The sequence below is a fragment of the Myxine glutinosa genome, unplaced genomic scaffold (genome assembly GCF_964187855.1).
Source record: "Myxine glutinosa unplaced genomic scaffold, kmMyxGlut1.1 SCAFFOLD_129, whole genome shotgun sequence".
Classification (NCBI taxonomy): domain Eukaryota; kingdom Metazoa; phylum Chordata; class Myxini; order Myxiniformes; family Myxinidae; genus Myxine; species Myxine glutinosa.
Genome location: NW_027616361.1, coordinates 100,001 through 117,500, shown reverse-complemented (window position 1 = coordinate 117,500; position 17,500 = coordinate 100,001). Strand labels below are relative to the sequence as shown.

Below are 17,500 nucleotides of genomic sequence, written 5' to 3'. Positions count from 1 at the left end.
ACCTCTAAACTTTTGTTTTTATGACTACCCCTCTCGACCTACAGGTTTCAACTTTGCTCCACTTCCTTCTCTGATCCAAGAAAATGGCGTCTTCTTCGATGACTGGAGTTTGTGCAGATGAACTTCAATGCATTGTGTGCCTTGAACTGTACGAGGAACCAATTACTCTGCCATGTGGCCACTCATTTTGTAAAGTCTGCATCGAGCAACACTGGGAAAGCAGGGAAGAGGCCACAGTCTGTGATTGTCCGAACTGCCGTGAGGTATTTCCGATAAAACCAAAATGTCAAAAGAATGTGGCCCTTGCCAAATTGGTAGAGCAGATGAAGTTGGTGCCAGGAGTAAACGAAGAGAAGATGAAATTGACGCCAGGAGTAAACGTGGAGGAGCGAAGATGCACCGAGCATGGCAAGCCAATACTACTCTACTGCAAGGATGATGAAAGCTTGATGTGTGTGATGTGCCTGGTTGGACAACATACGAACCATAAAGTTGTTCCTGTGGAGATTGTTCATGATGAATTCAAGGCAAGTAAATATATGAAAAGTTTATTTGTTCATGTAAATTTTATCCATTTGAATTTATCTCCAAGAATATAAAATCCATTCTCAAAAGAAGTTGAAAGAACAAAGTGCCAAAAGATGTAAGATATTGATAAATTGCAAGTTCTGTAATCATGAAAATATCTCATAACTCAGAACATTCCTCACAAGTGGAGGTTATTTTATAGAGAGACTACCTTCTTATGATACTTTCCCCCACACTGCTGGAGATCAATTGGTTGTAGAATGAGCGAAGTATCAAAACAAGTCTTTTAAATTGAACAACTGACAGAAAAGGTGGTTATTGATTTTACAGGTAAAAAGGTAGGCTTGAGAGGTCACCAAATTAACAATTTTATGCTGAGATTGTTCATGGCCCTGGGCCTAAGGATATAGATCCAAATCTCTGAAAAAGCTTGGAGATGAAATGTCAAGCGATGCTCAAGAATAATGTGTGTGAACAGCATTTTGAGATGTTGAATTCAGGGAAGTGTGTGTTAATAAAAGATACAGGTTTAGACCACTTTAACATGCCAGGTATATTCATGAAAACCACACAAAACAACCTGTTATTGTTAAACTTCATATGGCACCCCCTTTAGAGGCCTTTTTTCCCCGCAGAGCAGGGCTTGGCCTTTTTCGGGCACCGTGTTCCCCATTGTTCAGCAATATTTTATGTCCGGATGCCCTTCCTGCCGCCAACCCTGTAAGTCACCTCTTCCAACACACAGGGAATTACTAGTAAACTGGTACTCAATTTGACGACCTCAGTGGGATGACAGGCTGAGTCAGCCCCCCTGGTGTTAATTCAGCGATGACCGGGATTCGAACCCAGGATCCTAGGATCCCAAGCCGGCACCCGAACCGCTAAGCCAACACCAGGGTGTTGTTAAACTTCATATAAAAGGATTTTTAAAAAACACTTCCAGTTACAGCAATTACCAAGAGGTAATGTACAGGCCTGGTATTATCCATTACTGGTGTTTGTTTTCTTGTGCTTTTACTTCCTTGCATCACAATGTTCACATTCATACTGAGTCTCGGCCGATGGTCGTCTTATCCTGGTTTTAAAGATCTTCAATAATATTTATGATGACATGACAATCAGACTTTAACAAATTACTCGACTGCTCGAAAGGATGAAGCAACAAATTATTTTGAGTTTTTTTTAATGATCTCATTTTAATATTCTGTTCAAAGAGGACCAGCATATTAATCATGGAAACTCCTTTAACAAACTATGATGTAACTGGAAACCAAAGTTGAATTGTTCTCCATAAACAAAATGGCTGTTTGAAATGTGCACTGATATTGACAAGGACACCAGTCTACAAATGAGCACAGACAGGTTTTTACATTGACAGAAAGGGCCTTAATAATCCAACATTGCAGTTGAAATCAAAACCTTCCTTTTCTCTCATGGCCTGATCTCAAACCATCAGTTTGGTTTCTAACCCCATTCAACCTCCCTGGACCTCCATCTGCTGCTCTTCCAACAATGGATTGAGGCTCTGAATGTTAGAAAAGAGATCAATTCTGTATCTCCTGGACATGGCTCAAGCATTTATCCAAATCTGGTATTGTGTCTTCCTCTCCTCCACTTTCATAGTCATGCCTCAGTCTCAATGGGATCCTCTCCCATTTGAAAATCTGTGGCCCCAAACCAGTCTCAGGTTAAAATTTTGCTTTTAACTCTACCCTCTGCAGCACCACTCATCCTCTAGAAAGGCAGGCATCAGCTTCTTCCCTCTCTGAACATGTGTGAAAAAAGCAGAAGCTTGAGCAGCACTTGGAATTGTAAACCCTGGCGTCTCACTTTGTCTCTTTAAACCGACCAACTGGAAAAACCTCCAATCTACGCCATTTAAGCAACACTTGCAATTCAGGTCTTCAAACGTGTTAACATCTCCATTAGCCACAATCCCTCCTGGACAAACTAAATATCTGAGTTGGCTTGGAAAGCCATTGCCTCATTGGGAATTCTCCATCATGCAAAGACAAATTATAATTTTTAACAACCCACGAGGCTTGCAGCTGCAGATCAATGGAGTATTGCTTTCCTTCTGGGCTCATGTCCCTATTTCACACCTTTTCAACTTGAATCCATGGATAAACATGTTAATTGGATAAACATGTTAAATAAACAAAAGCAGTGCAATCTCCTTCAGCAATGCGGCATCCCTGGGCCTGTTACTCCTGCATCTCTGACAGCTTGGTTGGCTCTCTATGTTCTCCTGTGTCCTTGTTGGCATTTCACCCTCTCCTCTTTCAATGGTCTGTCTCCTCACCCTTCCACCCCCCACAGGGTTCTGCCACGAACTCACTTCTTGTGAAACTCGCAAAATCCAGACTCACTGCTCACATCCATCAAGGAATGACTTATCACGATAGAGGATGCCCGATCTGTGGTTGCTTTTGCAAACCAACTTTGTAACATGTTCAACCGAAGAGATGTCAGAAGTTAGACACTGAATCTCTTGGACACTCAGTGGTTGAACATGGAAATATGGGGGTTTATGTAATGGTCCTTCTGGTGTGAGACTGAGAGATTTGCCAGGTATGCAAGGTGTGATCAATTTTGTTTGTCCAACAATTCCAGATCGTGAGACAGTGATGCAGCTGCTGTATCTGCCTGTCCGCAGGATACAGTACTGTACTATATAATGTGGAGTCATTTGTGCAAGTGCTGGAAGTCCAGAAGCCAGGAAGGATGGCTTTCTTGTATGCAGCAGTTAGTGAGCTTGACAAGTAGACCAGGATGCTACTTTGTATTGATTTATCTAAAATATGTCCAAGCCATGTTATATCGACATGTATCTTGACGATTTGTTTCAGATTCAAGCCTTCTTACCATTTCTAATGGCGAAGCAAAATCATTTGCAAAGTTGAATGACACAGAATCCAAAATGATGATCCGTCGTGAGGTTCTTTGAAAAGACAAAAGACTTTCCATCTATATCGATAATGGTTGACGTGATTTTGCTCGAAATGGAAGTTCGCTTACCGAAACTACACACACGGTTTTGATGAAACATGCCCACAACCTTCATCACCCGTGATGTACCAATGTTTGTTCATGGCATAAAAAACTCAAGGTCTAAGGTGGTCTGTGGGGCCCCACCCAAAATTGGTATTTGCTCTCTTTTCTGAAACTACACATACGATGTTGATGAAACTTGGCCACAAACTTCATATCTGATGCCTAATGAAGGTGTATTGACTGAATAAAAATCTGAGCACATGAAGGGGGTTTACAGGGGAGGGGGTTGTGAGGGTTGTGAGGGTTGACCGCCCCCCAACCCCCCAAATACGAATTCGCTCTCTTCTCTGAAACGACACACACAATTTCAATGAAATTTGATCACAACCATCATCACTCATGATGTACAAAAGTTTGTTCACCGCATTAAAAAATATCGTGGTCTGTGGGGGGTTTGAGTGACTGTTGCTACTGATCCAGGTGAGCTTCAGAACCCGTTGTCCTATTTTTGCTTGGCTCATGGGGGCGATCCACAAAATGTTGGACATATCAATTTTTTGACTCTGGTGGTAATTCTTGGGGAAAAATGCCAGGGGTATGGAAAAGGCCTCTTGATATGGCATGTGCCACGTGGCAAAGTATAGAAAAGATGTGACATTTTCTAGCTTGTAGAAAATGCCAAAGTATAGAAAAGAAGGGACATTCAAAAAATCTCATGTGCATGCTGGTCTACCCTTATGTTCTGAGGAGGAACCAAGTAATGCTCCTGAAAAGTTCATATAAATGGCGCCAATTTCATTCATACAGCTGCATGAAGAAGTAAATGTATTTTATTTGCCAGATGTAGGGCGCCCCTTTATAGTCCACCTCTGCTTCCTTTAACTATCAATTATTCACCATGATAATAATGTTGATGAGCTCTCTTCTCATACAGTTGTATAAATAAAGAAGAGTTCATATTTAATTTGGAATCGACAAATGTCTCGTCTCCACTTTTTTGCAAATACATTTTAAAATCATTTTGTGCAGTTTGTGCCTTATCGTTTCCACATACAGATGAACAATTCCCTTTACCTGGACTTATTTATTCTGTGCAGGGCGTTTTGAATGCAAAGTGTCCTGAACTATCAAAGTCAAAGCAGCACCTTGAATCCGAACTCCATCAGCTGAAGCGGGAGGTTGAACAAACACAGGTATGAAGTACCAAGGAATGGACGTGATTGAAGGAAAGAGAATTAGCATCTGGAAAAAATATTTGTTTCTCAAATGGGTGACATCACCACAGCTCAAACTGCACAATCTTACTTGCATCTCAGCCATCTCAGGCCACCTCTGGCCATCTACACACACTAGCCACCAACCACCTGACCCAAAACAATGTCAATCCATGACCATTAATGTGAGATTTACTTCTAAATCTAACTGAACAGACTTTTTTTTTGAAAGTTGTCTCCTTAAAATGCTTTCAAGTTATTGTTAAAATGCTTTTTTGGATACAAGAGTCAGCTCATGGAAGAGCAAGATACAGAGTGAAAAAAGGAAATGTATTGACGGTGGGGCAGTGGGGCAAAAGGTGGAACATGAAAAGGTTAGGGAATTAATTAATGGGCAAAAAAGAAAAAATAACAAGATGTGAAGAACGCATTAACCTGCAAGACGATTGGTTTAGGGAAGTGGGGAGTGGTGGTGAAAAGTGGTGAAATAGTGAAAGTGGTAAAATATTGCAGGTTTGGATGGTTCAGGATGACGGGAGAGGGTAGTGGGATGCCAACATCGAGCCGTGGAGGGTAGAGCGGGATTGAACTTTTTCATGAAGATTATTTCACAAGGCAGAGAAAAGAGTGGAGGTAGGCAGGTATCCTGTAATATTACTGCCCACCTCTGTGCAATTCCCTGGAAACAAACTCTGTCCATATCTGAACAAGTGTTGGTGTTTTTTTGTGATCAGGAAATCTGAAATTTTATTTTATTTCTTTCACTTTTAAAGATTTAGACCTTTTCTGCCAAATTCTGTCCATTAAATGCGAACTAGTTAAAATCTCCCTCATCTCGGTTGGGTAAATGTTGAAATTTTCCATCAACCCATCAACTCACCCCAATAAGTGTTGTGGATAAGGGTCCTGTCCAAAACATTATGTCCTTTTAAATGCACTCGTGCAATATGTCCTAATCCTTCTTCAGTCGTAATTCTTAGTTCTCTTTAGTTTTAACGTTTTTTCTGATGGTTTATTCTTGACTTTTAACTCCAATCACACAATGATTGATTTATTCCAGCATTCAGGCAAAGGGACTGTGGACAGGATGGAGGAAAAGCGATTGGCGTTGTACCAATATGTGAATAAATCCGTGGATCTGATGAAGAGTGGGGTGATCAAAAGGCAAAATGAGAAGCTTTTTCTTCTTCAGAAGCAGATGGACAAGGTGAAGGAGCAGTTGAACTCTCTCCATGAAACAAATTCCACGTTGAAAGCAGCACTCCAGGATCTTGAGACTATTTCATTTTTACAGGTAGGCATTCTTCTTCACCTTTTACAAAAGTGGTAATGTTTAATTGTCAATATTTATTGAATTTAATTTTTTTAGAAGAGAAAAAAATGGACTAATCATAAACCTGCAGGACATGAGAACCGATTGAATGCTAGGACTTGGGGTGTTGCTCGGAGAGTGAATTAATGGCACATTGTACTTTAGGAAGCATAATAACACAACATGAATATACCATCAGATGTGGAGATGTTGTCCTTGACACAGACCCTGGAAGGTTCATTTATCACTCTTGTTTCGGGATTATAGTTCCACATTTACCACAGCAGTGATTACTGACAGTTGTCACGCTATTGGAGATTGCAAGAACAGTAAGTTGCACGTATAATGCTTATATAGGGCTGCTGGTGTGAGGGAAGACCAAGGAAGAAGCATTAATAAGATTTTGAAAGGTAAGTGTTGAGGGAAGATTTATTGATTGGGGGTGGGGAAGATTTACATGTTCATGAAGGTGTGGGTTAAGTTTTCTTTTAGTGATTGAAAGAGTAACCACAACAAATATTCGATGACGCCTGTTCCTGATGCCTGAAAGTTGAATTACGATGACGCCTGTTCTGCCACGTCAGTGCGAGGTAGTTTTCCTTTGGTCGTCGCCCTTCATGGATGAAGGCGACATAAAGAAGGCACCGATGACATCATCATTAACATATATTATTCCCCATGGGGAGTACTTGACAATGAGCCATATTTCAATTTTTTCCATTGAGTAGTTTCGGAGATGTGGAGGTGCAAATTCTTTCCAAGGTGGCGTCCATGCCACGTGACCTATGACGTCATAATTAACAGCAAAAAAATCAATTGGCAGAGGCGCTCCGACGGTAAAAGTTCACGTCAATCGGACCAACAGTTGCCAAGAAAATGAATTTTTTAATGCAGACATGACACACGTGTGGCACGTGGCACACATATGGCACACGTACGCACCTGAATGCTTAACCCCACTTTTCACTTCACGAGCGAAGGTTAATTAGATATTTCTGTGTTGTACACCACTCCTTTCCTATGCCATCTCCTGGCGCTGCATGACATCATTGCCGAGCCCCCTTCGGTGCCCGGCAATGGCGCACACTTTAAGGGAGACATCGGTTTTCACTCCGGTTTCTTGCTTTCTTGCTTTCTTGTTTTCTTGGTTGTCCGAGCGATATCTCTGAGGTCCTTTGAGCTAGGAAGCTGAAATTTGGACACGACAGTGACCAAGTGATGGGCTACAAAGGATATTTTTGATTTATTAAGCAATTCGTCGATTAATTATTGAATTTGTCCGATTAATGACTTGATTACTTAAGTTTTTAAAAAGTTATACATTCGGATAAAACGGTGGTGGTTTAGGTATTATATTAGCCAATTGATTAATTATTTAATTATTTTATGATTATTATTTATTTATTTTCATTATTAATCATTTATATATTTGCTTTCTCATCTTTGCACCTTTTGAGCTAGCAAGCTGATATTTTGACACGACAGTGACCAAGTGATGTGGCTAAAAACGATATTTTTGATTTAATGATTAATCATGACTTATTGAATTGATTTTTTAAAAATTTACAGCTTCGGATCAAGCACTGGTGGATTACTTATGCTATTACCCAATTGATTAAGATAATATTGTATGAATACCCTTTATTGATTTTAGTTACGCAATTAATCAATGAGTTATTGTACACCTCTCCCTCCCAATATAGTCTCTCTGAGCTGCACGGCGGTATTGCCATGCGCCGGAGGTGCCCCGGCAATGCCGCGCTGGAGGATATATATTTATTTGGAATGGGGGCGGTGTACGTTGAATGTATCTGTACTTGTTGTGTTGTTATCTTCAAGGGGGTACATTAAACAGCCTGTAAAATGAAAATTAATTTCACGCTTAAATTTGCAAATTCAACAGTGTGCATTATTTACATTTATGAAGAGGGCATTCATTAACGAAGAAGTCGTGAGGTAATTCACTGTTTTCTTCCTTTTCAGGGTTATAAGGATGTCATAAAAAGGTAAGACTGTGATGGTGTCCATCACATTGTTTGACACATCATCATGCTTTTTTCCTCATCTCTGTTCCTTCTTCATAACCATCATTCATTTTCATTCATCTCCAGATATATTTTATTGTCTACTTCTTCCAAAAATATGTAATTCCCAAAAATGTCGCAACTCGTTCTCATTTGATGATTCTTGTTATATAATGTAACCTGAATCCATATTATATGAGAGAACATGAAGAAAATAAAAGTTTATCAAGTCCATTCGTTTTACCCATTCTCCTTTTCATATCTTCGCTGAATTATAGATTCTCATCGAAAGATTGGCGCAAATATAAATTCCATCTATCATTCTATTTCAACCACACTTTTATCGATATCTTCCATATTTGAGGCTTTTATAATATCATTTTACAAACCTTTTTCTCCTCCAATGACCCCCTGACCTTCCTGAAGTTTTTTCTTTTTCATGCCAAGGCTCGAGTCGGTGTCACATTTTAAATCTCTGAAGATGGCACAAACCACAGTGTTGGACTTCTCCAAGGAGGAGAAGAATCTGGGCTCATTAATTCAACTCCATGAGAACTTTCTGAAGAATATAAGGAGTGAGTGACAAAAATGTGCTATTTTGTAAGGAGAATAATTATTTGGGGAAAATGAGATGCGAGAGAACCAGGAAGGATAATAGAAAAGTGAAAAGTATATAAATCACAAAGATCATTGTCCTCCTCTCAGACACAAATTTCTAAAGGACATATTCTGTTGGGGGCACCTTAGCGGTGTTTGGGGCACCTTAAAGGATATCGTACAGTACCTTCAGAAAGTATTCACACCCCTTGACTATTTTCACATTTTGTTGTGTTATGGCCTGAATTTAAAATGGATAAAATGTAGATTTTTTTTGGTCACTGATCTACACGTAATACCCCATAATGTGGGATTAATTTTTTTAGAATTTCCTTTTACAAAATAATTAAAAATGAAAAGCTGAAATGTCTTGAGTCAACAGGTATTCAATACTTTTCCTATGACACTCCAAATTGAGCTGAGGTGCATCCAATTTCCTTTGATCATCCTCAAGATGGATGTTCAACTTAATTGGATTCCACTATGGCCAATTCAATCAATCAATCAAAATGGTTTGTCGAAAGCATGTCTGGCAGAGAATGGCTGAATTGCACATGCATACATATTCATAATTTGCAATCAAAGATTGCTTACAAGATAAAAGTTTATAAAATACAATTAGTGCATTGACAAAAAAATGTTAAATTAAAAAACAAACATGGCACGTTTCAAACAGAGCTAATGGTGCTCAATTGATTGGAAATGATATTAGAAAGAAACACACCTTTCTATACAAGGTCCTGCAGTTGACAGTGCATGTCAGAGAAGAAACTACCATAAAGTCCAAGGAACTGTCCGTATAACTCTGAGATAGAATTGTGAGGAGGCGTATATCTGAGGAAGGGTATCAAGCAATTTCTAGAATGTTGAAAGTTCCGTCCGACCAAACTGAGCAACCGGGCAAGAAGCACCTTGGTCAAGGAAGGTGAACAATAACCCAATGACCACTGTGACAGAACGAGAGTTCCTTGGCTGAGATGGGAGAACCTGCTGGAAGGATAAGAGTCTGCAGCACTTCACAAATCTAGGCTTTATGGCTGGATTTGTGAAGCCAGACAAAGCCACTCCTGAGAAAAAGGCACATGACAGCATGCCTGGAATTTGCAAAAAGATACGTGAAAGACTCTGTGAGTGAGGCAACATATTCTGTGGTCTGATGAGACGACAATTGAACTCTTCGGCCTGAATGCAAAGCGCTATTTCTGGCGGAAACAGAGCACAGCTCATCACCCATCTGACACCATCCCTACTGTGAAACACGGTGGTGGCAGCATCATGCTGTGGGAATGCTTTTCAGTGGCAGGGACTGGGAGACTTGTAAGGACAGAGGGAACATTGAATGGAGCCAAGTACAGGCAAATCCCTGATTAGAACCTGCTTCAGAGAGCAAAAGACCAAAGGAGATTTTGGAGCTGTGAGGGCTGGTATAAATATCTTTTCTTTGTTTCCTTTTTCCTGTTTCCAGTGGGACGGGGCAAGATAAATTATACTTGATTTTTGCATTTATTGCTTGAAGGTAAGGCGTGTGTGTGTGTGTGTGTGTGTGTGTGTGTGTGTGTGTGTGTGTGTTTTTGTGTGTGTGTTTTTGTGTGTGTGTTTTTGTGTGTGTGTGTTTTTGTGTGTGTGTGTGTGTGTTTTTGTGTGTGTGTGTGTATTTTTGTGTGTACCCACAGCTCGCTTGTATTAACAGGAAATGAACGGAACTAAACACCTCTCAGTCTCATCCACAGATATTTCTCGTATTTCCTATTTTTCCAGGAGTCTGATTTTCATCCAGGAGCAAAACAATTATGGTTAATCATCTATGATTTGCCACTCGTTTAAATGCTGAAAATCATGTTTAAAAAGACTATTTGAGTTACACACTTCTCCCGAGCAGCGGCAGGTTAAAAGTGCCTTGATGAGCAGAAGCAAGTCCCTGAAAATTCACACACAGTACATGCGGGAAAGGCCTCGTTAGCATTCACACATTGTTCAAATCTGTTCATGTTTATAAATTGTTCCTTAGAGCAAAAAATATTTACTGTATAAATAAACAGCAGGGTGTCCACATTGATTGTGATGTTGCTTTACCTTTCCTTCTTTCAACAGAGCCAGTGGAGCTCCAAATGTCTGATCTGGACCAGAGCAGCTTGATAAGTCTTTGTAAGTGAAATGAAGGGAAATGGGACATGGAGGGTGAAGGGATTGAAAAGAATGATATTTAACGAGGAAATTCATTGTCCTTCTTTGGTTTTTCTCTTTTTCCATGATCTTTCAAAATTCCCACTTTCTTGACTTTAATTCGTTCCCTTTCCTTTGATTTTGTTTCCCTTTTTTATTCATTCTGATACACTTGTTTCTTTTCTCTCTTACTTGGTTTATATGTTCAACATAGTTAAAGCTTTCTTGTTTTTTGAAAGTTCACTTTTGAAAATTTTTCCACAAAATCATCAAGGACAAAATATAAAGAAATTTCAAAGAGATAATGCATCACCAAAACTAATTTCAAACAAAGAATGCATTTTCATCTGATCATGTGCTTGTGAGGATCAACATCTTTGGCCATTCGCAGTAAACAGGCAATCCTTACATCACTGCCTCATTTACACTTAATCAATTATTGCTTCAACCTTCGACAAACACTCCACTGGTTACAACAACACTTGATTACTCTTGTAGTGTAGCCACATACGGAGACTCTACAAATTAGCAGCCTGAATACAGTACATGATCATCAACAGTACATGATTTCAGTACCTGATCAGTTCTCAGTACATGATCATCAACTTTTTACAAACTGCAAGGACATCTCTAATAACAACATTATATAATTATCTACATTTGTGATTGGTCACTCGAAGTTGATAAAAAAGAAAAGTAGGAAAGACAACTGAATTTGCAATAAGTCCCTGAAATTACATCGGAGCTTACGACAGTGCATTCAGAAAGTATTCAGACCCCTTCACTTTTTTCACATTTTGTTATGTTGCAGCCTTATGCTGAAATCGTTTAAATTCATTTTTTCCCTCATCAATCTACACTAAATACCCCATAATGACAAAGAGAAAACAGGATTTTAGAAAGTTTTGCAAATTTATTCAAAAGGAAAAACTGAAATATCACATTGACGTAAGTATTCATACCCTTTGCTATGACACTTGAGATTTAGCTGAGGTGCCTCCCATTTGTCTTAATCATCTTTGAGATGTTTCTACACCTCGATTGGAGTCCACCTGTGGTAAATTCAATTGATTGGACATGATTTGGAAAGGCACACACCTGTGTGTGCTGAGGTCTCACAGCTGACAATGCATATGAGAGCAAACACCAAGCCATGAGGTCAGAGGAACTGCCTGCAGAGCTCAGAGACAGGATTGTGTCGAGGCACAGATCTGAGGAAGCCTACAAAAAAATTTCTGCATAATTGAAGGTTCCCAAGAGCACAGTGGCCTCCATAATTCTTAAATGAAAGAAGTTTGGAACAACCTGGACTCTTCCGAGAGCTGGCCGCCCGGCCAAACTGAGCAATCGGGGGAGAATGGCCTTGGTCAGAGAGGTGACTAAGAACCGGATGATCACTGGCTGAGCTCCGGAGATCCTGTGTGGAGACGGGAGAAACTTCTAGAAGGACAACCGTCACTGCTTTATGACAGAGTAGCCAGACGGAAGCCTCTCCTCAGTGAAAGACACATGAAAGCCCGCTTGGAGTTTGCAAAAAAGCACCTAAAGGATTCTCAGACTGTGAGAAACAAGATTCTGTGGGCTTTTTTTATTCGCTTGTTTCTGTTATTTTTTACAATGTGGAATAACACAATGGTTTGGTGCCCAATCTTGGAGCAAAAGTGTCAAGATACACTACCGGTCAAAAGTTTTAGAACACCTCAATTTTTCCAGTTTTTATTGAAATTTACGCAGTTTAATATCCAGTGAATAACCTGAAATGGTACAAAGGTAAGCAGTAAACTGCTCGAGGTTAAAAAAAAGTTTAGGTTAACAAAAACGGGAAAATAATGTAAATTGCGCAGTTTTATTGTCAAAAAAAAAAAAAGGCCTTCTTCAGGGAACAAGTAATGGGTTAACAACTTACAGCTGCTCTGCAGCAATGTAAGTAAATTAAGCCTTGAAAGTTGATGCAAACAATTCGTACAGGTGTCCCAACCTCTTGATTACAAGCTGATTACATGCTGATTACTTGATTACAAACCCCCTGTCTGTATAAAAGCAGTGTTGAAACAGACTGTTATTGTACCCTCCGAAGCATTATTTGGACAATATTGCACTGCAGGAAGTAGTATATTGGAAACTGGAGGAAACTGAGGGGAAGAGGTCTGGCAGACCCAAAGCCACAACAGAATCAGAAGACAAGTTTCTGAGAGTCAACAGCTTGCGTGATAGGCGGCTCACAGGACAACAGCTTCAAGCACAGCTTAACACTGGTCGAAGTAAGCAAGTCTCAGTTTCAACTGTGAAGAGAAGACTTCGAGCTGCAGGTTTGACAGGTCGAGTGGCAGTAAGAAAGCCATTGCTAAGATGGCTAAATAAGAAAAAGAGGCTTGCCTGGGCCACGAAGCACCGTCAGTGGACTACTGAAGACTGGACACACCTGCAGGTTGTCCAGGTGTGAAAGCCTAAACACACCTCCAGGCGACGTCAAAACTACTTTCGAGGAAAAGAACAAGAGGCCAGGCCTCAAATCATGGAATGGCCAGCACAGTCTCCAGACTTAAACCCCATCAAGCTGGTTTGGGATGAATTGGACAGAAGTGTGAAAGCAAAGCAACCTACAAGTGCAACTCATTTGTGGGAACTTCTGTAACAGTGTTGGGAAAAACTTCCCAAACAATATTTGATTTCCATTGGAGAAAGAATGCCACGAGTGTGTTCGGCGGTTATATTTGCAAAAGGTGGTTACTTTGCTGAGTCAAAAATTTAAATTAAATTTTGTTAAACAAAATGATTCTATGATTTTTTTTTTGTTATCTCCAGTTGTTTATTTGTTCTGTGCTTAATTTCAGAGTACATTGAGACATAAAACTGCGTAAATTTCAATAAAAACTGGAAAAATTGAGCTGTTCTAAAACTTTAGATTGGCAGTGTATCTTAATCAGCAATGTCAAACACTGTACATGTGTTCCTATATTGTTTTACGTAAGCCTGACTGTATCTTGCAGCTCTGTCTTATTGCTCGTTTCTCAAAGAGTAATGTCTTAATCCAGCCTCAGGCCACACAATGAACTGCACTTAGAAATGCCCAAAATAACTGTTGTGGTTTCCCTCCAACCAATAGGGTGAGAACAGAGGGGAGGGGTGGAGCCTTTCGAGAGGAATTTATGGATGGCTGGACGTGAAAGACACTCTCGTGGTTTTTACTGTTTTGCTTACTTGAAGTGTCAACAAAACTTATTAAACACTCGAACTGCAACTATCCTCGACAAACTACTATGAGAGTATGAAAACATACTCCAACTTTCGTTTTGTATCTGTGGGTGGGGCCAACATTTTTTTTTTATCCGCGTCATCCCGACGTGAGTACGTAGAGTCGAAAGTGCCAGCACACACTGATAATAGTTTTGTAAAATTAACATCATTGAAGAACTTTATCAAGACAAGATATAAGTATTTATCTGTAGTATCCAAATCCTGGTTCTGAGAAATCAGAAGACCTCAGTAATACTTGAGTAGATTCTGTCCAGACAAAAATAGTCACTATAAATCATCAGAAAGACGTTAGTCAAACACACTGCACACGTGACACGCTTTTTTATCTGAGCACGTGCACAGCAAGGTTCAGGTTTGATGGAGTATGGAAACTAGGATCTTTATATTTAAACTAGGGCTTGCCCGCACGTACGTGCTTGCCCGTACGTGCGTGCAAAAAAACATGCGTACAAACAACAACAACAAAAAAAAGACTTTGAAACCACGTGGCAGTAACGACCACAGAACCCCCCCCCCTCTATTTACATGAAATGGTTTGGTCCATTCGCAAAGCCCGTAACGACCACAGAACCCCCCCCTCTATTTACATGAAATGGTTTGGTCCATTCGCAAAGCCAAAGCGAACGGCTTGCGAGTACGGTGACCATACCTTGGGAAGCACTTGTCCGATTAATTTCAAACCTTGAAAAGGCACATCCTCGGGTCCCCAGCAATATACCTGGCAAGTTTCAAGTATATCGGACCAGTAGTTGTCGAGAAACAGCGGTCACAGACAAACACACACACACACACACACACACACACACACAGAGATTACTGGAATTATAGATAGACTAGGACGTGCCCGTGCCCGTGGGTGCCCGTTCCTTGCCAAAATAAAAATAAAAAATGTCTTCGCCCATGCATGCATGGGCGTGCCCATGGGCCCATGGGCGTGCCCGTAAGTGCGTGATGTGACCGTACAATGAATGTATCGTCCCGACGCCGCAGCTCGGATGGCGCTGCAGTTAATCGGGCCTGTATCGGCAGAGTTATTATAAACGTGTACTACAATCGATCGTACCTTACAGCGTCTGCTCGCCACGTTCAGCATCAGTACGTCGTCACTATGACTATCCGTAAGTCCGGAAGTGACGTCCTCATTTGACTGTCCGGAAGGTCGCATATCGCAGTTACGATGAATCGCAAATTAGTTTTAATTAGTTTTAAAACATAGTTTAACGCCAACATAGCGCCAACATAGTTTGCCAACGTGAAATAAATGAATACGCTCTCAAATGTGCCGTCCGAGGCAGAGTCTGTTCGCCACGTTCGGCACACGTGATAGCTCGCTGCTCTCTGATTGGTTGAATCGTTTTTTGGACATAGCTCGGTAACTACTTCTCCGATTAATATGAAACCTTGAAAAGGCACATCCTCAGGTCCCCAGCAATATACCTGGCAAGTTTCAAGTATATCGGACCCGTGGTTGTCGAGAAACAGCGGTCACAGACACACATACACACACACATACACACACACATACACACACACATACACACACACATACACACACACATACACACAGAGATTACTGGAATTATAGATAGATATCGATTAGTTGGGGTATGCTAAAAAAAAAAAAAAATTAAGGGTATGCTAAAAAATTAGCATACCCCTGGTAGAGTGCATACCCCTGGTAGAGGGCATACCCCTGGTAGATTCCATACCATCTGGTAGAGTGCATACCCCTGGTAGAGTGCATACCCCAGGTAGACGGGATACCCCTGCTAGATTGCACACCTCTGGTAGAGTGCATACATCTGGTAGAGGACATACCCCTGGTAGATTCCATACCTCTGGTAGAGTGCATACCCCTGGTAGAGTGCATACCCCAGGTAGACGGGATACCCCTGCTAGATTGCACAACTCTGGTAGAGTGCATACATCTGGTAGAGGACATACCCCTGGTAGAGTGCATACCCCTGGTAGAGTGCATACCCCTGGTAGAGTGCATACCCCTGGTAGAGTGCATACATCTGGTAGGGTGCATACCCCTGGTAGGGTGCATACACCTGGTAGGGTGCACACACCTGGTAGAGTGCATACCCCTGGTAGAGTGCATACCCCTGGTAGAGGGGATACCCCAGCTAGATTGCATACCTCTGGTAGAGTGCATACATCTAGTAGAGTGCATACCCCTGTGAGGGTGCATACCCCTGGTAGAGTGCATACCCCTGGTAGAGTGCATACCCCTGGTAGAGTGCATACCCCCTGGCAGAATGCATACCCCTGGTAGAGTGCATACCCCTGGCAGAATGCATACCCCTGGCAGAATGCATACCCCTGGCAGAATGCATACCCCTGGCAGAATGCATACCAGGCTGATTAATTCCATTTTTATCCCACTGATCAGATCCGGATTCGAACCTTCACCAAAACCGAATCACCTCTTCCTTGTCACACACCCAACTTATCCACCAAGTTTCGTCCGAATCTGTCCATAACTTTTTGAGACATCGTGCTGTATATCATTGTTCGCCCGATCATTCAATGGTGAGGTTGGTGTTGGCTTCACGGTTCAGGTGGCTGGCTTTAAATGATCGGGTCCTGAGTTTGAGCCCCTGCCATGATGTTGAACACCAGGTGGGCTGACACAGCCTGTCATCCTTTTAAGGTGGGCAAAATGAGTACCTGCCGACTGGTAATGGGGGCATTGCATCAGTGCACGTCCTGTCTCCAGAAAATGATGCAGCCAAACAGCCACAGGCTGCATCTGAACCACCACCAATCAATGAAGAAGAATCCCGAAAATAATTCTCGTATCCGGATCCGGATCTTCACCAAAATCGAATCATTTATTTCTTGTTAACTACCCCACCGGTACACCGAATTTCGTCCGAATCCGTCCATACCTTTCTGAGATATCCTGCACACAAACAGACAGGGGTGAAAACATAACCTCGGTCCACCTTCGTTGGTTGGAGGTAACAATAAAATTCCTTTCACGCCATTTCATTGGCTAAGGAGTGCAGTACTGACCAGGTCGCCACTCCGACGCAGGATACTCGAATGGTTTATTACTCCCAGTAAGCTGGTACTCACCTGGTCCACCTCGGAAGGATGACAGGTTGAATCAGCCCACCTGGACCCGGTTGCTCGAAGCTCCAGTGGATAAATATATGAGATCCTTCCAGCAACAGGGCCCAGGTGTTATTTTAACGGTACGACAGGTGCTCAATGTCAGGACCTTAAGATGTTAAACCCGCCACCTTGACCGTTAAGGTAACACCAGGTTTATGTTACCGCATAACCCATTCACAAGATGTTACAATTTCCATGAAACGTCATTATTTTTATTTTAAAAGAAAATCGAACGAAGGCGAAAATTAAATAGCCGGATGTGCGGGGGAGGGTTTTGTTATATGGGA

The 17,500-nt window shown here is 41.3% G+C and overlaps 1 protein-coding gene across 2 annotated transcripts in view; it reads left to right on the top strand.

Moving 5' to 3' along the window:
* Positions 1 to 17,500, top strand: part of LOC137419445 (E3 ubiquitin-protein ligase TRIM7-like) — a 29,618-nt gene that overhangs the window by 11,229 nt on the left and 889 nt on the right. The window contains exons 2-7 of one of the 2 annotated variants that reach the window (XM_078768683.1): positions 45 to 527; positions 4,620 to 4,715; positions 5,797 to 6,030; positions 8,032 to 8,054; positions 8,520 to 8,647; positions 10,761 to 10,814. In XM_078768683.1, coding sequence (XP_078624809.1) covers positions 84 to 527; positions 4,620 to 4,715; positions 5,797 to 6,030; positions 8,032 to 8,054; positions 8,520 to 8,647; positions 10,761 to 10,814 — 979 coding nt within the window. In that variant the 5' untranslated portion in view covers positions 45 to 83. Of the gene's footprint in view, positions 1 to 44; positions 528 to 4,619; positions 4,716 to 5,796; positions 6,031 to 8,031; positions 8,055 to 8,498; positions 8,648 to 10,760; positions 10,815 to 17,500 lie in introns of both variants that reach the window. The other variant, XM_078768682.1, reaches the window with a different exon arrangement.